Below are 24,092 nucleotides of genomic sequence, written 5' to 3'. Positions count from 1 at the left end.
TCATGATTTTCTTTTTTCTTGGAATATATTTTTCCTGCATTTTCCTTATTTCTTGTAGGAATTTCATCCAATTCTGCTCTGCCGTCCCTCCATTTAGCTTACTTTTCCAATCGACTTGGGCAAGTTCCGCTCTCATACCACTTTAATTTTCCCTGTTCCACTGAAATACCGATACACCTGATACCAGCTTCTCCTTTTCAAATTTGAAACTGAACTCAATCACATTATGATCACTACTTCCAAGGGGTTCCTTTACCTCCAGCTCCCTAATTGCCTCAGGTTCGTTACACAGCACCCAATCCAAAACAGCCGGTCCCCTGGTGGGCTTATGGACAAGCTGCTCCAAAAAGCCATCCCGTAGGCATTCTACAAACTCCCTCTCCTGAGATCCACTACCTTCCTGACTTTCTCAATCCACTTTCATATTAAAATTCCCCATAATTATCTTGACATTTTCCTTCTGACACTCTTTTTCTATTTCCAGCTGCAACTTGTAGCCCACATCCCGGCTGCTGTTTGGAGGCCTGTATATAACAGCTATTAGTGTCTTTTTACCCTTGCCATTTCTTAATTCTACCCATAAGGATTCTATCTCTTCTGATCCTATGTCCCTTCTTTCTATTAATTTGATATCATTACTTACCATCAGGGCCACGCCACCCCTTTTACCTACCATCCTATCTTTCCTATACACTGTGTATCCTTGGATAGTCAGCTCTCAATCACATCCATCATTTAGCCATGACTCGGTGATGGCCACAATGTCATATCTTTTAACCTGTAGCTGTGCAGCAAGGTCATCCACTTTATTTCTAATGCTGCATGCATTTAAGTTGCATGCCATCTTGGACAATGTCTCCCATCCACTACATAATGTACTGGGTGGGCACAGGAGTACATTCAGCCAGAGGCTCATTCCACCGAGATGCAGCACAGAGTGTCATAGGAAGTCATTCCCGCCTGTGGCCATCAAACTTTACAACTCCTCCCTTGGAGGGTCAGACACCCTGAGCCAATAAGCTGGTCCTGGCATTATTTCATAACTTAGTGGCATAATTTACATATTACTATTTAACTATTTATGGTTTTATTACTATTTATTATTTATGGTGCAACCGTAATGAAAACCAATTTCCCCCGGGATCAATAAAGTATGACTATGACTATGACTGTGACTAATTAAACAGATGGAGATTGGGTGATCCTGCACATCCCATAAAGAAATATTTTTAGCGTAGTTTAAAGCTGGTATTCGGAAGGAGTAAGTAAATGGGTTTCCTACCCCTAGCCGCTACGCAATGTGGAAGTACTATCAGGAAGAGCAAGAAGGCGAAACTGTTGAGGGGGAAGGGTCATTATTCAAGTCCTATGCAGACAGAGGTCCTTTTGTCCTCTGCCAGATTCCTCACATTCCATTCATGGTTCCCTGCGAAGGATATCAGTTCGCCAGCAGTGGGAATTGAGGTGTGGTTAGTACATTCGCGCCTCATCGTTGTAGGGAGGGGTTCATTTGACCTGCATCCCTCTTCCCTGTAAATAGTGTGATTGATCTAAATGTGGAGAAATGCAAGGTGTGGCCACATGCGCCAGTTAGTTTTGTGCGTTTAAAGCCTTGAAGAGATTCTGTGAATGTCTTGAGTCCCAGCCATTTGCTTTTTCCCTATTAGTTGTTCTCTGATAAGTGTTGTTTCTCTTTGAGAAATGAACTGTCTTTTTTAAGTTTTTGCAGTTTCATAGGAAGTTTTAAAGAGGAGTACTACAGCCAGGCTTTGTGATTTTTGTTTTGTTTTTAATCTGTTACTTTGTTTCTTGTTTTCTAAATCTGTTACATGTTTATTGTGTCTTAATATGTTACTTTGTTATTTGTCTCTCCACATCATTGGTTTATGGATGACTCATTTCATACTGGCCGTATGAAATTTGAGTTGAAATTTGGGCAACTTAATTCCTGATATGAGCTGCCCACATTTCAGAGGGAATTGAGCATCTGGAGAGCAATTCTTATAGTTCTACTGTTTTTGTGTTTTCTAAATGTCCAGTGACAATCAGGATAAATATACCTATTCACAGAGAGTGCTGTCTGTATCACTTGCCAGACCCACAAACCTGATTCTACATTACAGGCATGGCTGCTATACAAGGAAGTAAGGGGACTAGGACCTCGTGATTTATAAGGCAGAGTTTGAACTGGGGCTCCAGTGAGCTAGAAGATAATGTGGGAAATTCGGACCCAGTGGGTTTGATGGCAGGGGATAAACTGGTTACTGGTCAGTTAAAAGGCAGTGTTGCCAGGATTTGGTCTGTTCCCTTCCCTTTGTGCAAGGGTATTAATGGCTTGAAACCTGACGGTGGTTGCTGCAAGTGAGGTGAACTGTGTTATAAGGGAGAAGTAGTTCTTTTGGGAAATGTGGAAGTTCTGGATGCTTATCTACTGCAGACCTGAAACAGATTCCATTGGCAAGACAACCTGATTGACTGGTGAGAGCCCATTCACCTGGCCCCTGCAGCCAGCACCATGTGATTCTGCTGCTAATACAGTGCTGCCCATGATGGGTGTCTTAGTCAAGAGAGGAGGAGGGCAAATCTGATCTCTGTCCTTGGGGAACTGGTAGGAGGACAAAGGAGGGGCAAAGCAGATAAAATACAATTTCCAATTCTAAATAATAATTCAACTGATCAATCATATCACAGTGCTGAATTGCGTCCTCACGCTTTTCCCTGCCTCAATTTATACCAAAATTGTTTAGCTATCTGATTTTCAAAGTTTTAACATCTCTACCAATCCCAAACCGTAATTTTTTTTTGGATGGGACTAGAAAGATGAAACCAAATTTCAAATTGTCACCATTGGCCACCTCATTATCCAGAAAGCTGAAGTAGAGGCAAGCCATTCCTGAGCTCTATCAGCTGTCCAGGAAGACGATGATAGCTAGGATACCTTGGGAGATTTCCCAACGAGCCAAAACAGATTATAATTTAATGTAGTTCTTTGGCAGAAACTCTATAATACTGCTGTACAACTGTTTGCTGCCAAACTTGTTAACATTTTGGGAAACTTCTTTGACGTTCTGGTGTCCTAGAAGAAAACCCATTTTCAACAATTTATCTTCAAATCAGGAGCGAAAAGGGCTGTAAAGTTGGAGATTCAGCCAACACCATTACAGGCACAAACATCCCTACCAATGAGAACATCTTCAAGAGGCAGTTCCTCAAGAAGGTGGCGTCTACCATTAAGGTCCTTCACCATCAGGGACATGGCCTCTTCTTGTTACTACCATCAGGGAGGTGGTACACATTCAACGTTTTGCCAACAGGTTTTCTCCCTCTGCCATCAAATTTCTGGATTGTTGATGAACCCAAGAACACTGTCTCACTGTTTCTCTTCAGCACTATTTATTTATTTCTTTACTAGTTATAACTTATCGTAATTTTCTCAAGCTTGAACTGCACTGTTACCACAAAATAACAGATTTCACAATGTATGTCAGTGATATAAACCTGATTCTAATATCATCAAATTCATCTGAAAACAACTCCATTCACAAGGAAATGAATTAAAAGATAAATTAAAATAAGAAATTATTCAAATCACTTGGAGGCACAGTAAACGTTTACATTAAAAGCCAAGCAACTCACCTTAACAGCTCTGACCACTTTAATGCTGGGTTGAGACTTAAAACATCGATCCTTTAAAAACTCACAAATTCTGTGCACAGCCTGCTTCACCTCAGCATTAAATCCGACTGGCTCCAAGTTTCTTTTGATGAAGTCATCCAGTCTCCTGGGCTCTGTGTGGTACAGCTCCATTGTCGCTGAGCGTATGTTCTTCCTCAGGACTGTGGTCTTACCTCTGCCCCACAAATGCAGTGGATGAGGAGCTGAACTTCTTTATAAACTGGTTGTTAGCTCCACCTTCAAATAATAAAAATGCCATGCAACATGGAGATAAGCTTTTCCCAGTGCAATAAAATTTGTACACATCACAGTTCAGTGACTGATCCACCCCTGCTCTGCTTATTGGATGTTTTGGAACTCTATGGAAAATAGCTCTCCTAAGTTTCATTTCCTTACTTTGCATTCCTGTGATTTTCTATTCCTGGTTCCATTAAGATTTTCCTCACTGTCCTCTGGTCAGTGGCATTTTTCCTTCATTGATCCACATTTCAAGGGTTAATTTTGGCAACTGGAGTAACACAGGGCAAATGCCAAGAAGTCTTATCCCTGAGACCCATATTGCAACCCAAAAAGGAATCAAATCACAAACAAGAGAAAACCTGCAGATGCTGAAAATCCAAAGCAACACACACAAAATGCTGGAGGAACTCAGCAGGCCAGGCAGTATCTATGGAAAAAAGTACAGTCACTGTTTCGGGCCGAGACCCTTCAGCAGGATAGAGAAAAATAGATCAGAAGTAGACTTAAAAGGTGGGGGAGGAGAGAGAGAAGCAGAAGGTGAAACTGGGAGGGGAAGGGGTGAAGTAAAGAGCTGGGAAGTTGATTGGTGAACGAGATACAGCGCTGGAGAAGGGGGAGTCTGATAGTAGGGAACAGAAGGCCATGGAAGAAAGACAAGGGGGTAGGAGCACCAGAGGGAGGCGATGGGCAGGCAAGGAGATAAGGTGAGAGAGAAAAGGGAATGGGGAATGGTGAATGGTGGGGCACATTACTGGAACTTTTAGAAATGGATGTTCATGCCATCATGTTGGAGGCTACCTAGACAGAATATAAGGCGTTGTCATCCAACCTGAATGTGGCCTCATCACAACAGTATAGGAGGCCATGGATTGACAGCTCGGAATGGGAATGAGAAGTGCAATTAAAATGGGAGATCCCACTTCTTCTGGCAGATGAAATGGTCTCCCAGTCTACATCGGGTCTCACTGATGTACAGGAGGCCACACCTCTGCAATCACCTGATACGAATAATCTAATCTTATCTAAAAAACCCGGAATCCATCGCCATCAAAGTGTGTTCCAATAACCTCAGACCCCTTCAAAGTACCAATTGTACATTCTCCAACTCCAAATTTAGCCTTGACCAACAGCACCTTCAGGCCAGGACTTTATGAACTCCACTGGACACCCCGTCTCCCATTCCCCCACCACCACTGTGCAATCCCCTGTCTCTCTCCCAGCACTTGGTCCTTGGAGATGCTCTCTCCTTCTTACCCCACTTTCCCTGAACACCCCAACCCACCGCTCTCCTCTGATATGACCAACCCCCTTCCCCCCTTCTGGTCCGAGCTCTCATCCATACCAGGCCTTCACCGTCCCCTCTGACCTTCCCCCCTCTGAGGCAGAACGTTCTGTCCTCAGTAAGGGTCTCACCACTCCTCTCTCCAATTCCAAACTCACTCCTCCCGAATGTACTGCTCTCCACGCACCCCCACGCTAATCCTAACCTCACCATCATACCCACAGATAAGAGGGGTACTATAGTAGTTTGGCATTGAAACTTACCTTGCTGAGGCCCAGCAACAACTGTCAAGCACCTCCTCTTACTTACCCCATGAACAGGACCCCACTAAGAAGCACCAGGCCTCAAAGCACTCCATTTCTTTCTGGACACCAGACCCAGCCAGTTTCCTTCCACCACCACTTTCCTCCATCTGGCGGAACGTCCTCACTCTCAATAAGTTCTTATTTGGCTCCTCCCACTTCCTTCAAACAATAGGTTTAGCAAATGGTACTCGCATGGATCCCTGCTATGCCTGCCTTTTTGTCAACTACATGGAACAGTCTATCTTACTACTCTGACGTCTACTCCCCAACTTTTCCTATGCTACATCGACAACTGCATGGGATCTGCTGCCTGCACCCATGCCCAGCTTATTGACGTCATCAACTTTGTCTGAAACTTCCACCCTGACCTCAAATTTAACTGGTCCTTTTCCGACACCTCCCTCCCCTCTCTAGATTGCTCTATCTCTGTCTCTGGAGACAGCTTATCAACTGATGTCTATTATAAAACCCGTGACTCTCACAGCTACCTGGACTATACCTCCTCCCACCCCATCACTTGTGAAAATGCCATCACAGTCTCTCAATTCCTCCATCTCCGCTGCATCTGCTCTCAGGATGAGGCTTTTCACTGCAGAGCAACGGAGATCTTGTCCTTCTTCAAAGAAGGGGGCTTCCCTTCCAGCACCATCATCGCTGCCCTGAACGGCACCTCTTCTATTTCGCACAAGTCTGCCATCACCACATCCTCCCACACCCCTACTAGTCCTCATCTACCACCCCACCAGCCTCCACATCCAGCACATAATTCTCCGTACCTTTCATCATCTCCAACGGGATACCAAGAACATCTTTTCCCCACCCCCACTTTCTGCTCTCCGCAGGGACAGGTAATTGAGAACACAAATGGAATGTTGCTCTTCGTTGCCAATGTGATGGAGTATGAAAGAAGGAAATGTCTCCATACGACTCAATAGGGCATTACTGAGGCAATGTGTGGAGTGCTACCTAAATTTTTTGTGGTCTTCTTATTCATGGAAAGATAGGAAATAGTTTGTAAGCTTGATTCCTGGGATTTAAAGCTGTTTCATGAGAAAAGGTTGAGGGGGTTTGTCATTTCCTCTTTGGAAATTATACCCACTGGAGTTACAGAAAGATGAGAGGTTTTCTCACTGACAGTCTGAGAGGAATTGACAGGACAGATGGTCAACAAATACATGCCTTGTGAGAGACAGCATATATTCAATAATGAGGAGAGAGGTGAAGAATGAGTTATTATATATCCCACACTGAGATAGACACAAGATTGTTCAATGGGGAAGTTCATCACAGGTAAAACCGTGCTGACCACTGAGCACGTTTACATGAAATGCTGTCATAGGAAAGCAGCATCCATCATCAGAGATCCCCATCTCCCAGGACATGCATTCTTTTTGCTTCTGCAATCAGGTAGAAGGCACAAGAGCCTCTGGGCTCCCACCACCAGGTTCAGGAACAGTTACTACCCCTTAACCATTAGTCTCGTGAATAAAATGAAGGGCCTCGTGCTTGCCCCATCATTGAAACCTTCCCACAACCAATGATCTCACTTTTAGGGACTCTTTATCTCATTATCTCATGTTTTTGTTATTTATTACCATTTATTTATACTGTATTTGCATTTGCACAGTTTGTTGTCTTCTGCACTCTGGTTGGTCTTTCATTAATCCTGTTAGAGTTACTATTATAGAGACAAGAAAATGAATCTCAGGATTGTATATAATGACATATATCTACTTTGATAATAACATTTTCTTTGAATTTGAAATTAAATGTTCTGTGGAATTTGGGCTGGAAAGGGCAGCAGGTGTCAAAATGGAGTGGAATAAAACAAACCTATTATCAAACTGCTCTTTGGCTCATTCTTCATGCGTTATGTTGTCCCAAACATCCAGCCCACTCTCTCTTCTATTGGACAACTTGCATGCCTATCTTTACAGCTCATCCAATCAGAAAGGGAACAGATCGGCTCTGTCCGAGTGAGTGATGCTCGATGCGCCGTGAAACTAAACCCTCGTTAGGATGTTTGATACTAACTGTGAAAAGAGAATTAAAGTCACTTATTGCAAAGCTCCGAAAGCCCAGGACTCAATCGTGACGCATTCTGCACCACAATTACTTCAGGAGTGCAGCGGCCCCTCTGTGTAAATTCGGACCTCAGTAATAAATGGAAGCAATCCTGTTAAGTTTCACTGCGAAGAGTACAGCCTAGGGTTAATCGAACGAGTGGAGATGAAAGGCGTTGTTTCGACACAAGTAAATAATATTAGTGTCGATTCACAGGCTGAAGTTCAGCAAACTGTCTTCATTTCCCCGTTCTCGGGCTAAGTTTCGATTTCGAGATCTGACGTTGCTGATAACAGAGGAAACGTTCAAAGTCAGAAGCAGGAAACTGTAGAAAAAAATAGCAGCAGGCAGCAATTGTTAGAGATCGGAGAGAACAAGTTATCGTTAAGTGCAGAGAGCAGACAAAATGTTGTATCTCTGGTAGAGTGAGGCCACGGTTAAAGTGACTGACAGGTGAGATGCAGTGATAATGTTTCCTCTTACTGGGTAGCCTGGGACCAAGAGACATCGTTGACAGGAAGAATTGAACTCTGAGATGGAGAATAGATAACTCTCTACCCCGGAGGGATGTGGAAACCCAGTAAATTTCATCCATTTTCGGTCCGACACCACCAGGTTCAGGGACAGTATTAACCCCGACACTTCACTCACCTCAACACTGAACTGATTTCACAGACTATGGACTCACTTTCAATGACTCTACAGTCATTGATATAGACTTCATTGATCCCAAAGGAAAATACGGTATCACTGTAGCATTACAAGTGCACAGATATACGAATATTAGAAGAGAAGTAAGAAAGAATAAAAAAATTAGTTACCTCTAACAGTCTAACAGGAGGGGTTCACAACTTCCAGGGCTTTAGGCTGTCTCATTATAGACCCTAATGACCAAGGTAAGAATGACCTCATATTTGGAGCAGCGCAGTTGTCTTAGTCTGTTACTAAATGTGTTCCTCTGTTCAGCCAAGGTGGCATGCAGAGGGTGAGAAACATTTTTCAGAATTACCGGGTTTTTCCTTAGGGTCTTTTGTTCTGCCACAGCCCCCAGTGTGTCCAGTTTGACTGCTATAACACGGCCAGCCTCTCTAATCAGTTTATTGAGCCTATTGACATCAGCTGTGTTGATGCCATTTCCCCAGCACACCACCGCATTGAAGATTGTACTGGCATCAACAGAGTGGTAGAACATGTGAAGGAGAGGCCTGCATACTCCAAAGGACCTCAGTCTCCTCGGGAAGTAGAGGCTGCTCCGGCCCTTCTTGTACACAGCATCTGTGTAGGTGCTCCACTCAAGTCTGCCATCCAGGTGCACCCCCAGGTACTTGTAGGTCCTCACCACATCCACATCCAAACCATCAATAGTAACAGGGAGCAGTGCAAGCTTAGTCTTCCCAAAGTCCATCACCATTTCCTTTGTCTGACTGATGTTGATCTACAGATGATTCAGCTTGCACCACTTGACAAAGTCCTCCAGCAAGGCCCTATATTCATCCTCCCGTACTCCCTTTAAATAACCAACTATTACAGAGTCATCAGAGAGTTTCAGCAGATGACATGACTCAGTGTTGTCTCTGAAGTCAGAGGTTTGCAGGGTAAACAGGAAAGGAGCCAATACTGTCCCCTGTGGAGCCCCAGTGCTGCTTATTGTCATGTCTGACACACAGAACAGCAGTAGATTTAAACGATAGGGGAGGGGAGAGAGAAGTACAAGGTGATAGGTGAAACCAGGAGGGGGACGGATGAAGTAAAGAGCTAGAATGTCGATTGGTGAAAGAGATACAGGGCGGGAGAAGGGAGAGTCCAATAGGAGGGAACAGATGGCCATGGAAGAAACAAAAGAGAAGAGAAGCACCAGAGGGAGGCGATGGGCAGGCAAGGAGATAAGGTGAGAGATGGAAAAGGGGATGGGGAATGGTGAAGTGGGTGGGGGCATCACTGGGTTCAAGAAATCGATGTTCATGCCATCAGGTTGGAGGCTACCCATATGGAATCTCAGGTGTTGTTCCTCCAACTTGAGTGTGACCTCATTGCGACAGTAGAGGAGGCCATGGACTGACATATCGGGAAAGAAACGGGAAGTGGAATTAAAATGGGTGTCCACTGGGAGATCCTGCTTCTTCTGACGGATGGCATGTAGGTGCTCAGCAAAGCTGTCTCCCAATCTACGTCGAGTCTCACCGAGAGACAGGAGGCCACACCTCTGCAATCACCTGGACCAGATGGACGACACCTCAGGGTTCTGAAAGAGGTAGCTGAAGAGATTGTGGAGGCATTGGTAATGATCTTTGGAGAATCTCTAGATCCTGCAAGGGTTTTGGAGGACTGGAAAATTCCAGATTCACTCCATTCATTAAGAAGGATGGAGTGATACATCGCAATACACACAAAATGCCGGAGGAACTCCGCAGGTCAGGCAGAATCTATGGAAAAGAGTATGGTCAACATTTCCAATTGCCGGTTCTTCGACTTTCTCAAATCCGGCAGCCTTACATGCTGCTGCTGGAACCCCCATCACCCCTTCCCCCACCACCATTCTGCAATCCCCTGACTCTCAGGTCCCACCACCAGCTCTTGGGTCCTCTGAGATACCGTCCTCTTCTTAACAGTCCTTCTCTGAACACCCTAACCATCCCCTCTCCTCTGACATTACCAACCCTCTTCCCCCCTCTGATCCTAGCTCATCTGTGCCGGCTCTTCACTACCCCCTCCAACCTTCCCCTCTCTGAGGCAGAACGATTTCTCCTCAGTAAGGGCCTCACCTTCTTCCCACTGCACCCACACCTCAGTGAGTTCCGCTCCCACCATGACGTTGAACTCTTCTTCCGCCACCTCCGTCTCCATGCCCACTTCTTTGGTAAGGGCTCTCCACCTGCAATGATGACCCCTTCTCCTGTCTTCAATCTACCTCCTCTTCCTAGACACCCCACACTGGACTTCTGCCTGCTCTGGACCATTTCATTGCCAACTGCCAATGGGACATCAACTGTCTCGATTTCACCACTTCTCTCTCCAATTCCAACCTCACTCCTTCCGAACGGACTTCTCTCCAGTTCCTCCACCTAAACTAATCTTAACCTCACCATCAAACCTGCAGATAAGGGGCAGACTGACCTGTAGCTAGTGGAAACCCTGCAACAGCTGTTACAGACCTCCTCTTACCTACCCCTCGAACAGAACCCCATAAAGAGAACCAGGCCATTGCCTCCCACACCATCACCAACCTCATTAACTCTGGCAATCTCCTATCCACTGCCACAAACCTCATCATTCCCGCACCCTACACTTCCCGTTCCTACCTCCTACCAAGGATCCACAAGCCTGCCTGTCCCGGTAGACCCATTGTTTCTGTTTGTTCCTGCCCCACTGAACTCATGTCTGCGTTCCTCAACTCACTTTCATCCCCACTGATTCAGTCCCTTCCTACCAACATCCGTGAAAGTCACGAGATCTTGATCTTTTCAATGATTTCAAGTTCTCTGGCTCCAAAGATCTTATTTTCACCATGGTTGCCCAGACCCTCTACACCTGCATCCCTGCATCCCCCACCAAGAAGGCCTCAAAGCTCTCCGTCTTTTTCTGGACACCAGATCCAATCAGTTCCCCTCGCCCACCACTCTCCTCCATCTAGCAGAACACGTCCTCATTCTCAATAATTTCTCCTTTGGCTCCTCCCGTTCCCTTCAAACAAAAGGTGTAGCCATGGGCACTCACACGGGTCACAGCTATGCTTGCCTTTTTGTCGGCTACGCGGAACGAGTCTATGTTTCAAATCCATGCTGGTGTCACTCCCCAACTTTTCCTACACTAAATCGCGGAATGTGTCGGAGCTGCCTTTTGCCCCCGTGCCGACCTCGTCGACATTATCAACTTTGCCTCCATCTTTCACCCTGCCCGCAAATTTACCTGGTCCATTTCCAACACCTCCCTTCCCTTTCTCAATCTCTCTGTCTCTGTCTTTGGAGACAGTTGATCTACTGATGTCTATTATAAACCCACTGACTCTCACAGCTATGTGGGCTATATCTCTTCCCAACCTGTTACTTGTAAAAATGCCATGCCCTTCTCTCAATTCCTCCATCTCCACTGCATCTGCTCTCAGGATGAGGCTCTTCATTGCAGAACGAACAAGATATTATCCTTCTTCAAAGAAAGGGGCTTTTCTTCCTCCAACGTCAACACTGCCTCAACTGTATCTCCTACATTTTGCTCACGTCTGCCCTCACACCATCCTCCTGCCACCCCACCAGGGATAGGGTTCCTCTTCTCCTCACCTACCTCCACGCACGCCCAGAATAAAATTCTCAGTAACTTCCGCCATCACCAGTGGGATCCCAAGCACATCTTTCCCTCGCCCCCCACTTTCCTCCTTCTGTAGGGATCACTCCCTACGTGTCTCCCTTGTCCATTCCTCCCTCCCCACTTATTTCCCTCCTGGCACTTACCCTTACAAGCAGAACAAGGGCTACACCTCCTCCCTCACTACCATTCAGTCCTTCCAGCTGAGGTGACACTCATCTTTGAGTCTGTTGGGGTCAAATACTGTATCTGGTGCTCCTGGTGTGGCCTCCCGTATATCAGTGAGACGAACGCAGATTGGGAGATCTCTCTGACAGCCATGTACGCCCCAACCGCCAGAAAAAGCGGATCTCCTCGTGGCCACCATATTAATTTCACTTCCCTTTCCCATTCCAATATGTCAGTCGATGGCCTCCTTTACTGCCACGATGAGGCCACACTCAGGTTGGAGGAGCAACACCTTATATTCAGTCTGGGTAGCCTCCAACCTGATGGCATGAACATTGATTTCTGAAACTTCCGGTAATGTACTCACCCCCTTGCCTCGTTCACCATTTCCCATTCACTATTTTCTCTCTCACCTTATCTTCTTACCTGCCCATCACTTTCCTCTGGTGTTCCTCCCCCTTTGCTTTCTTCCATGACCTTCGGCCCTTTCCTGTCAGATTCCCCCTTCTCCAGCCCCTTCACCATCAACTTCCCAGCTCTTTACTTCACACTTACCCCCTCACAGTTCCATCTATCACTTTGTGTTTCTTCCTCCACCCCTACCCCCAAATTCCAACTTTGATTCCTCATCCTTTTTCCTCCAGTCTGGATAAAATGTCCCAGCCCATACCATTGACTGTTCCCTTTTCCATATGTGCTGCATGGCCTACTGAGTTCCCCCAGCATTTTATGTGTACTGCTTGCATTTCCAGCATCTGCAGATTTTCTCTTGTTTGTGAAAAGTAATTATAGGCCAGATAGTCCAACTTCAGTGGTGGGAAAGATGGAATGTATTATTAAAGAATGGGTTTTAGACTTCTTTGAGGCACATGATAAAATAGGCTATAGTCAGCATTGTTTTCTCAAGAGGAATTCTTGCCTGACAAATCTGTTGGAATTCTTTGAGGAAATAACAGACAGGATAGACAAAGGAGAATTGGTTGATATTGTGTACTTGGATTTTCAGAAGGTCTTTGATAAGATGCCACAGATGAGGCTGCTTAAGAAGATAAGAGCCCGTGGTATTACAGGAAAGGTACTATCAAAGACAGATTTTTGGCTGACTGGCATGAGGCAAAGGGTGGGAATAAAGTGGACCTTTTGTGATTGGCTGTCAGTGTGTAGCGGTTGCTGCAGGGTTCAGTGTTGGGATTGCTTCTTTTCACGATATACGGCTTTATGGACAAGTTTGTGGGCTATACAAAGACGGGCAAAGGGCAGGTAGTGCGAAGAAAGCAGGGTGTGTCTGCCAAAGGACTTAGACAGTTTCGAGGAATGGTCAAAGGAGTGGCAAATGAAATAAAATGTATGGAAGAGCATGGTCATGAATTTTGACAGAAGGAATAAAGGTGTGGACTATTTCTAAATAGGAAGAAATTTCAAAAATCAGACATTCAAAAGGACTTGGGAGTTCTCATGCAATATTCCCTTAAGACTAACTAGCAGGTAAGCAAAGCTAATGTTAGCTGCTTATGTGTATGTGTGTGTGTGTGTGTGTGTGCGTGTGCATGCGTGTGTGTGTGTGTGTGTATGTGCGTGTGTGTACGTGTGTGTGTGCGTATGTGTATTTGTGTGTGTGTGTGTGTGCGTGTGCATGTGGCTTGCGTGTGCGCGTGTGAGTGTATGCATGCGAGTGTGTGTGCGTGTGCGTACGTGTGCACGTGCGCGCGTGCTTGTGTGTGTGCGTGTGCACGTGTGAGTGTGTGTGTGTGTGTGTGTGTGTGTTGGAGGGAAGCCCCAAGTAGTGGTAAATGCGGTGAATGCGGAGGTGGGCCGGTGGGGAGATGGGCTGAACAGAGGAGGGTGAGTGCTGGGACTGAACCCTATATGGAGTGCTAACATGAACACAAAATCGTCTGCAGACACTGGTGATAGGCTCTAACTAACTTGCTGGAATTGTTTGTTTATTTTGAGGGTCGGTACGGGCTGGTACTTTGAGACCCCCACCACCACCCCCCCCCCCAATGGCCAGCAACACACCTACTTAACCCTGGCCTAATCACAGGACAATTTGCAGTGACCAATCGACACAGTCGCAGGACTGTGGGAGGAAACTGGGGCACCGGAGGAAACCCACAGGGAGGTTGTACAGAAGATGCCAGCTTGAACTCTGAACTCTGAACCCTGACGCCCTGAGCTGTAATAGCATTACGGTACTGCGGTGTCCCGAAGAAGGATCGTGCAAAGCGGTGGATGTACTAGACTGATGAGGGGTAGTGTCAATGATGGGCAGTCAAAGCTCTTGTTACAGGGGCTCACATTCCAGTGTGGACAGGAGATGGATTATTGGCAAACAGAGTCAGGACCCTTTACAGGATGGAAGAAGTAATGAGTACTGTGCCACAGCGATGGTGCTGTGATCCCCAGTGGAGAAAGGACTTGGATGTAGCCATTGGACTGTCAAGTTGTAAAGACGGGTAACCAGTGAGAAGATATCTGCTGTCTTTAGGAATTTATACATCCTTCCCATGAACGTGTGGGTTTTATCTGATGCTCTGGTTTCCTCCCACAGTCCAAAGACAAACCAGTTAGTAAGTTAATTGGTCATTGTAAAGTGTTCTGTGATTATGCCCGTGTTAAATCGGTGGGTTGCTGGGCAATATGGCTCGTTAGACCGGAAGGACCTGTACCACACCATTTCTCTAAAGAAATAAATAAAATAAACACGAGATTCTGCAGACGCTGGAAATTCAGAGCAACGCATACAAAATGCTGGAGGAACTCAGCAGGTCAGACAGCATCTGTGGAGAGGAATAATCCACTGTTTACTCGCCTTCACATATACTGCCCGTTCTGCTGATTTCCTCCAGTGTCTAGACCACTGCCATGTTCATTCAAATGTCCTAGGACTTGAGCAAAGTCTGAATTCCTCAGGGTACAGCTCTGAGAGGGGAGATCAGTGAGATGGGAGTGGGATCAGTCAATGGCCTCTGCCAGTCTCGGTGAAAGTCCCTCCCTGACTGAGTGGTTTAGCACTGAGAGGGGAGATCAGTGAGATGAGGGTGGGATCAGTCAATGGCCTCTGCCAGTCTCGGTGGAAGTCTCTCTCCGACTGAACAAAGCAGATCTCTGGATCTCCTTAACAACAATAAACAAACAATTCCTGAGTCTTCACCCCCTCCCTCCTCCCAGCAACTTCAGAGTGCAATGTATTTGTGTTCTAGTGAAGAAGTTATAGGAAAGATGTGGTTAAACTGGAAAGAGTGTAGGAAAAATATAGAAGGATGTTGCCTGAGTTCTCAGACAGGTTGACCAGGCTGGGTCCATTCCTTGGAGCGTAGGAGAATGAGGGGCGGCCTGATAGAACTGTTTAAACTAATGAGAGGCATCGATGAGGTGGACGGTAACAGTCATTTCCCCAGGATAGGGGAATCCAAAACTAGGGAGCATAGGTTTAGGCTGAGAAGGGAAAGGTTTAAATGGGAGCTGCCAGAGCAGGGGAGAATTCCATAGTCTGTCAAACTGCTGGTGTGTCCTGCAAGTGCAGAAAGGTTCTGGGGTGTCAGAGGGATGTAAGAACATTTCAGAGATGATTTCTACTCAAAAACCAAAGGGCAGAGGTCTAAGGTGATGGGGGAGGGCTTTAATAGGGCATCATTTTCACCAAGAGAGTAGTCAGTATACTAAGCAAGCTGCCAGTGGAAGTGGTTTTGGCAGATCCATTAACAACATTGAAGAGGCATTTGGACAGGTAGATGATGGGAAAGGTTTTGGAGAAATATGGGCAAATATGACAAGCTTAGTTGGCAGTCTTGGTGCTGAGGGGCCTCTTGCCATGCTCAGTGACTAACTTACCCCAAGTCTGACCCGTTCCCGTAGTCCTGTGGTATTTATGTGATGGTTTTACTGTGTTTCTGGTTGACAGTGATTCCCAGCACACTGACGATGGGGTCTTGGTGATGTCAATGTCAAGATTAGGAGGTTGGATTCTTGTTGGAGGAGGTCCTTTCCTGACAATTCCATTGCATGAATGTTACTTGCCACTTCAGCCTGTGCCTGACTGTAGCCCTGCTCTAGCTAAAGATTAGCTTTATTTATCACATGTATGTTGAAATGCTTCAAATCAAATCAGCTAGGATTGCGCTAGGCACCCCATGAATGTCGCCACACTTCTGGTACCAACATAGTGTGCCCATGGCTTACATCTAACCCGCAACGTCTTTGGAATGTGGGAGGAAACCCACGCGGTCACAAGGAGAACGTACAGACAGCAGTGGGAATTGTAACCAGTCAGTGATCCCTGGCACTGGAAGGCATTTGTGCAAACCTCCATGCTACTGTGCGGCACGCAGGCCTGGGACTTGTGTGTGGAACTGAGAATCATGCAGTTATCAGTGTGTGAACTCCCCACTCTGACCTCCGGATGAAAGGCAGGGCACTGGGCCAGAGGAATTCCTGCAGTGACGTCCCTCAACGTCCACAACCCTTGGATGAGCGTGTAAATCCAGCCATCAGTGCCTGGCTGAAGTGCTGGGTTAGGTCAGTGGCTGATGTGGATGGAGACTTAAGTAATGGCCATGGAAGGGAAAGAGACAAATCCTCATCCTTGAGGATAAATCTCACCCTCCCTCCCCCTTGTTCACAAGGTGAATGGAATCGCTGAGGCACTGGTGCGACAATGGGGCCACAATCGAGCAGCACTTATCTGCGTGTGTCTACATCTGTTTAATAAGCAATGTTTCTATCTTCACTGCCTCGAATCCTCACAGCCTCATGCTGGTAATCTGCAACTAATTATAGACAGCTGGCAAATGATCAGGTAATTGAACAAAATATACCCCTTGGCAGTGAAGAAGGAGCTGAGATTTGTCATGAGGACGAGGAGGAGGAAGAACCAGAGGAACAGGTTGCAGTAATCACGTTTCACACCACCGGTTAGCACTGTCTTACTCTGGGGATGGGGACACAGACGCTGGAATCAGGAGCTCAGTGGCCTGGGCAGCGTCTGTGGTGGCAGAGGAGAAAAGAAGTGTTGATAGTTCAGGTCGAGACCCTGCATCAGGATATCCTGAAACATCGACAGTTCCTTCCCTCTCACGGACCACTGCCTGAGCCGCTGAGATCCTGCAGCAGATTGTACATTACTAGCTTTGACAGCGTAGCACAAAGCCAGAGAAATGAGGGTTTCAGAGTCTGGTATGAACTCAGAGTGTCCTGTCTCAATGTCTGCAATGGGAACATCAGACATAGGAGCAAAATTAGGCCATTCAGCCCATTGAGTCTGCTCCACCATTCCAGCATGGCTGATTTATTATCTCTCTCAACCCCCTTCTCCTACCTTCTCCCTGTAACCTTTGATGCCCTGACGAATCAATCTCTGTTTTAACTATCCCAATGACTTGGCCTCCACATCCATTTGTGACAGGGAATTCCACAGATTCATCCCCTGCGGCTGAAGGAATTCCTCCATATCTCTGTTCTAAAGAAGCAGGCTTGTATCTGAGGCTGTGCCCTCTGGTCCCACAATATTAAATATCCTCACCACATCCACCCTGTCTAGGTCTTTCCATGTTCCACAGGTTTCAGTGAGATCCTCCTTAGTTTTCTGAACTCCAGCCAGTACAGTCCCAGGACCATCAACACTTGATGCTGTCAGTGCCCCTGTAATGCGTCACGAACACTGGTGCGGTAGGAGCATTATGCTACGTTACTGTGCTGCCCCAACTTCTATCTATTTATTTCGAGAAACAGTGTGAAACAGGCCCTTCCAGCCCAACGAGCCGCACCACCCAGCAGCCCAGCCGAATACAGGACAGTGACCGGCTAACCGGTATACCTCTGGGCTGTGAGAGGAAACTCGAGCATCCAGAGGAAACCCACACCCACACAGAATGAGATGCAATCTTTTTTACAGAGGATCTCAGAATTCTTTCGAACTGAACTCTGACGGCCCAAGCGATAATAGTGTTGCACTAACAGCTGTCCTGGCTTTGTTCCATTCCCTGCATTGCGAGTCTGGTCCCTGCATTGCGAGTCTGGTCTCTGCATTGCGAGTCTGGTCCCTGCATTGCGAGTCTGGTCCCTGCATTGTGAGTCTGGTCCCTGCATTGCGAGTGTGGTCATTGCGAGTCTGGTCCCTGCATTGCGAGTGCGGTCATTGCGAGTCTGGACGGCTCAGGTTGTGAGAAGGTCCCAGGGAATTCAAACTCAGGTTACAAACGAAAGGGAGCTGGTGCTGGATCCATTGGGGTCACCAGGAGTGATCAAGGATACTGGGACCATGGTAAATGCTGCATTCTGCAGAGGGTGTAGGGGAGGAAGAAAGAGGTGAGTAGCTGAAAGGACAAGGAGCTCAAGCGGGTATGGTGATGCAGCCAAAAGGAGTGTTGGGGACGGCAGTACGTAGAGGAATGAAGAGTTACGGAATACGGAAGTGCTGTTAATCTGTGCCTGGTGGCCCTGTGCTAGAGACAGTGGCCTGGCAGGCGCCCTATGCAACACCAGCCCCATAACGGGCGAGTGGAGTAGAAAACTGTTACCGTGACACCCAAATTCCCCAAGGAAAGGTAAACTTTGGTAAGTTCGAGCAGCAAATGTTCTGGGTTGGTTGCCCATTCCCCGCACACACTCACTCACACACTCACACACACACACAATCACACTCACACACACAATCACGCTCACTCACACACACACACACACAATCACACACACACATACACACACACACACACACACACTCACACAATCACACACACACACACACACTCACACGCACACACTCACACACACACATACACACACACAATCACACACACTCTCACACACACACACACACAATCTCAAACACACAAATACACACACACAATCACACACGATCACACACACATACACACACACTCACACACACACACACACACACACAATCACGCACACACACACACACACACACACACAATCTCACACACACGCAATCACACACACACATACACACACACACACACACACACACACACACACACACACAGACTAAGCAGATGGTGAAGCTCGGTGGTTGAGGTTGTGGGTTGTGGCAGATACACTCACAGCATCTGAAGGTGAAACACTCTGGTTCTGTCAGCTGTGTAAGTCTGGGGAAGGCAATCTCCAGCCCCAGCAAACGTGTGAGGTTGAGGTGTGAGCCCACCCCGAAATCTCCTGTTTGTGTGGATGCTGCGTGATTTGTTACTGTTACGAAATAACAGACAATTAAACGATTTAGCTTTATAATTAATTTGACTAAAGGATTCGTAAAGAAAAAGCAAAAAAAAGAAGGGCCCATTTTAATGAAACAGTCTATTGTGACAAGTTGGAGCTCACAGTTTCCCCTTCGCCGATCCTCCCTCGATCTCCCAAAGCTTCATCAAATCATGACCTTGCTCCAGGTCAAGTCCTACGACCTCTTCTCGCTGGCATCTTCTCCCGCCAAACAAAGTCCCAGCTCACCCCAATGTCAGGCACACAGGATGAAGCACACTCCCTTCAATGGACGGCTCACATTCCAAAGCACCCATTATCTCTAACCATAACACAAACCACTGCTTCTACATTAAGATCAACACGTTAGGAGTGAAACCTTTCCCAGGGTGTTACAGTCTCCCCCACCTCCACCCCCACCAAAATTAGTCACCCCTTCATACAAAGCACAAAGTCCACCCCAGGTGTAAAAGGCAGATAGTTTCTCCCCAGCTTGTCTGACAGGGACACTAGACATTACCATCACCGGGAAGAGATGCACTATGGACATCCCCTGCTTGAAGGTGACCTCCCTCTTCGTAGCGTTCCTGACGATCACTGCCATCCTGCTCACCTGTACAACCGAGAGCTTCTGCAGTTCGGGCCTCACCAGCACCCCAGCAGGTAAGCCCGACTCCTCCTGGTGAACTTCCAAAACATCCAGCAAGAGGAGCTCGGCCTCAGGCATTCCGGGAAATTTGGGGTTTCCCATCACTCTTGCATCCCTGGGCAGTAACATGATTGACCTTGACTGGGTGAACCACACAGTCCCTCATCTAAGCTCATTATCTGGCCCGGTGTGGCCACGAACTTCCTCGAAAGCAGCTCGAACCACCAGGTGAACGGATAATGTTCCTAGGAAGCCCTCTCCAGCTCCCTCCTTGCAGGCCCTCATGAGTCTCCTCACAACAGGAGTATTTGTCCCCACAAGAATTGAAACGCCGCCCTTCTCGCGGGATCCGGACAAACTAGTGTTAATGTACCAAGGACCTCAGCCACTCCCACATCAGCCTCTGACAACTCCAGCTTCACTGACAAATAACCATCATACAGAGAGGCAGATACATTAAGACCCCAGATCTCCAGTGCACTGAGTAGCGTCAGTGGTAAATGCGTCAAATACTGGTTGTAAAACAAACGGTACAGCAGAGTGACCTGTGACCTTGTGTCAAGTATGGCTCTGGCATAGATACCCTCTATCCATAGTGATACACTGGAGCTTGGCCCCACTAAACCTTCAGGAATGGGGTTTTTTGCTTTAGTGTATTCCTATTGCTGGGAATATGTTCCCCCAAGATGCCAGACCATCCCCTCACTGGGTCTCTTATAACTTTCCCAGCGTCTCTCTCAGCTTAGGTACCGGGGGCTCACTCTCCGAGGGGTTTCCTGTCGCTCACACTCCCGCCTGAAGTGTCCCTCTTCACCACAGTTATAACAGACAACACCGCCCGCTCCCCTTCTCATGGGACCCAGGCTGCTGGCAGCCCTCTGCATAGTCCATGCCCTTAGACCATCCACCTCCCTATCAGCTCCATCATACGGGGGGGGGCACACCCACTGATAACAACCGGGATATCTCAGTTCTCAACTCAGCCACAATCTCCTCTACCACTCCCCGGGGCAGGCTATCTGTGGTTACTTTACCACAGAGGACCACTACTGGGGACTGTACCCTGCTGACGGAGTCCTCCCACTCCTCCAATGCATTCTCCTTCTCTCGTACTTCTCTGATCAGCTCAACAAACAAGGGAGGAGTGCACGTCTTATGAGACACTCGGGGACCCCATGCGATCAAGTTCTGGGACTGGGCGCCTGTCGCTCTTTGGTCCATTCTTAACTGATCCACCTCAGCCGTCTGAATGGCCCCTCAGCACCACAAGCAACTTAGTTGCCTCTTCAGCTGAAGGATGTCACCAGAAAGCTTCTCCCCCTTCTCTTGACACGTTCTGAAACCCCGTCATGATCTCCATTGGGCTTCCAGTCGCACCAAACACCTTCTCTAGTGCTTGTATGTCGGCTGCAGAAGTGGCAAGGGGGTTCTGTGCCTTACAGCCCTCACTACGTCAACAGCCCGCCCCCTCAAACTCTCAACCAATCACTGCTGTCTTACATCATCAGAGCACTGTCAATCATCTAACAACTGAGAAGTCTGCTCCGCCCAACTCTCATACTCCTCTTCCCCTTTAAGGGTGGGATTCGTTCCTGAGAATAAACGGAGCCTACGATAGCCAGGACTCTGAACCTGGACATTTTTCCATTTATTCGACAGAGTGGTAAGAGCCGCTACCAACTCAGAATTCTCACTTTTCCCTGGGGAACTGATTAGACATTCCATTCAGACCACTCCTTCCCCTCGCTCTGAAGAAACGAGAGAACCCTGTCTTTGAAATCTCTGCCTCCAGCTACAGGAGACTCGACTTGTGATTCGGCCTGCTCCCCTAAACTCTCCTCCTCCCAGGAAGTATGGACAGTCCATGGCCCCACTCTACCGGGGCCCCAGTAGTACCAGGCAGTTCCACTGCCAATACGTCAGTGCTAGTCTGAACTAAAACAGTCTCTGACCGCCATTTTTTCAAATCTCCACCTCACAATCGTAACTTTGCCTATACCTTTAACAGTACTTCAAAGTCAAATTAACAATCCAACAGGAGTACAAATATGTACCCCACCCAACACGCACACATTCGTTGCCGGTAACCACACGGATGTACATCACCGCTCAACCCTGGCAGCATCCATACCTATGTAACATAATCGCTTTACCAGACAATAGTTTAGTACAGACTTAAACACACAACCTCTGGGCAATCACACAGCATCCAATGAAATTGATCCCGGATGAGCCCCCACAATTGAAACACTCTGGTTCCATTGGCTGCGTACGTCTAGGGAAGACAATCTCCAGCCCCACCAAACGTGTGAGATTGAGGTGAAAGCTCACCCTGAAATCCCCATTTGTGTGGATGCTCTGTGATTCGTTACCCTTTTACAAACCAGTACCACGAAATAACAGACAGTATACTGCATACAATTAAATGATTTAGCTTTATAATTCTTAATTTGACTAAAGGATTAGTAAAGAAAAAGCAAAAGAAAGAAAAGGGCCCATGTTAATGTGCACAGGTTGGAGCTCATGGTTTCCCCTTCACCGAACCTCCTTCGATCTCCTCGGGCTTCATCGAATCATGGCTCCTGCTCTGGGTCGAGTCCCACGACCTCTTCTCTCCGGCGTCTTCTCCCTTCATCTCCCGCCGAACAAAAGATCCAGCTCTTACCGGTGTCAAGCACACAACATGAAAGCACAATCCCTTCATTGGACAGCTCACATTCCAAAGCACCCGTTATCTCTAACCACCACCCAAACACTGTTGCTACAGAAAGACCATTATGGAAGCAGTGAAATCTTTCCCAGGGGGTTACAAAGGACATTTGAAATGTGCTTAGATTGGAGAAGGTGAGAGGGGCATGGACCAAACACTAGCCTGGTTCGATATGTTGGTCAGCATGGGCGAGCTGAGCCAAATGGCCTGTTTCCATAGCAACACACACAAAGTGCTGGAGGAATTCAGCAAGTCAGGCAGCATCAATGAAAGTGAATAAACAGTTGACGCTTTGGGCTGAGGACCTACATCGGGGCTGGAAGGAAGAGGGAAGACCCAAGATTAAAAAGGTGGGGTGAGGGGAAGGGGAACTAGCTAGAAGCTGATAGGTGAAGCCAGGTGGGTGGGAAAGGTAGAGGGCTGGAGAAGAGGGAATTTGACAGGAGAGGAGAGTGGACCATGAGAAAGGGAAGGAGGAGGGGACCCAGGGGGAGGTGAAGAGAAGAGGTAAGAGGCCAGAGTAAGAAACAGAAGGAAAGGGAAGGGGGAGGGAAAAGTTACTGGAAATTGGAGAAATCAGTGTTCATACCATCAGGTTGGAGGCGACTGAGACAGAGTATGAGGTGCTGCTCCTGCACCCTGAGAGGGGCCTCATTCAGAGTGAAGAGGAGGCTGTGGACTAGCATGTTGGAATGGGAGTGGGGATGGGAATTCAAATGGTTTGCCACTGGGAAATTCAACTTTTTGGACAAAGCAGGTGCGCCACAAAGTGGTCCCCAATATACGTTGGGTCTCACCAGTGTTGAGGAGTCCACATCAGGAGCCCCGGATACAATAGGCGACCCCAACAGATTTGTGGATGAAGCTTGCTTTGCCTGGGTGGAGTGTTTGGGGCCCTGAATGGAGGTGAGGGAGGAGGTGAACGTGCAGGTGTGGCATTTCTGTATTGGCCAGGTCCATACGGTGTAACTGACTGTAACAGGTGGGTAACTGTGGGATGATATTGAAAAAGGACATAAATGTCCTTGACCTTGCATCCACACCCCCATACTGACTGGGTGCACACAGGCAGGAATGGTTCTGTGGACCGATTAGTGATGTTCAAACTCAAATCCACAGAGGTTGGGTAGCCTGGACCCTGCCGAGGTTATTGATGTAATGATCAGGAAGACAAACTGATTCATTATTCACTGTCGAACTTACAGGAAATATTTTCACTTCTGACCCAGATATCACGGTTCCTCTCTCACTGTCTCTTCCCTGTTTCCAGCCTCCTGCTCAACTCTCCTGGGTCCTATGAGGTTTCCGAGTGAGGAGATGGGTAGAGGGGATACATTAATGCTTTTACACGCAGCCAGGCGAAAGACGGGGTGGGAGCCGTGAGAGGGCACTGCCAGGAAGCGTAGTGATTGTGGAGACCGGGCCAATGCCCTCACCTGCCAAAGGAGGGAGCTACAAGGTGAAGTGGCAGAGAGTTCACACAGA

General features: G+C 47.3%; 1 protein-coding gene across 1 annotated transcript in view; it reads right to left on the bottom strand.

The window, feature by feature from the left end:
- Nucleotides 1-24,092, bottom strand: part of LOC140190728 (2'-5'-oligoadenylate synthase 3-like) — a 100,845-nt gene that overhangs the window by 50,137 nt on the left and 26,616 nt on the right. The window contains exons 9-11 of the mRNA XM_072247544.1: nucleotides 19,862-20,038; nucleotides 16,851-16,963; nucleotides 3,637-3,850 (exon numbers count right to left, since the gene is read on the bottom strand). Coding sequence (XP_072103645.1) covers nucleotides 3,637-3,850; nucleotides 16,851-16,963; nucleotides 19,862-20,038 — 504 coding nt within the window. The remainder of the gene's footprint in view (nucleotides 1-3,636; nucleotides 3,851-16,850; nucleotides 16,964-19,861; nucleotides 20,039-24,092) is intronic.

Source organism: Mobula birostris, chromosome 31, assembly GCF_030028105.1.
Source record: "Mobula birostris isolate sMobBir1 chromosome 31, sMobBir1.hap1, whole genome shotgun sequence".
In the NCBI taxonomy this organism is placed as follows: Eukaryota; Metazoa; Chordata; class Chondrichthyes; order Myliobatiformes; family Myliobatidae; genus Mobula; species Mobula birostris.
Note: the sequence above shows the minus strand (reverse complement) of the source record. Positions and strands in the feature narration are given on the sequence as shown.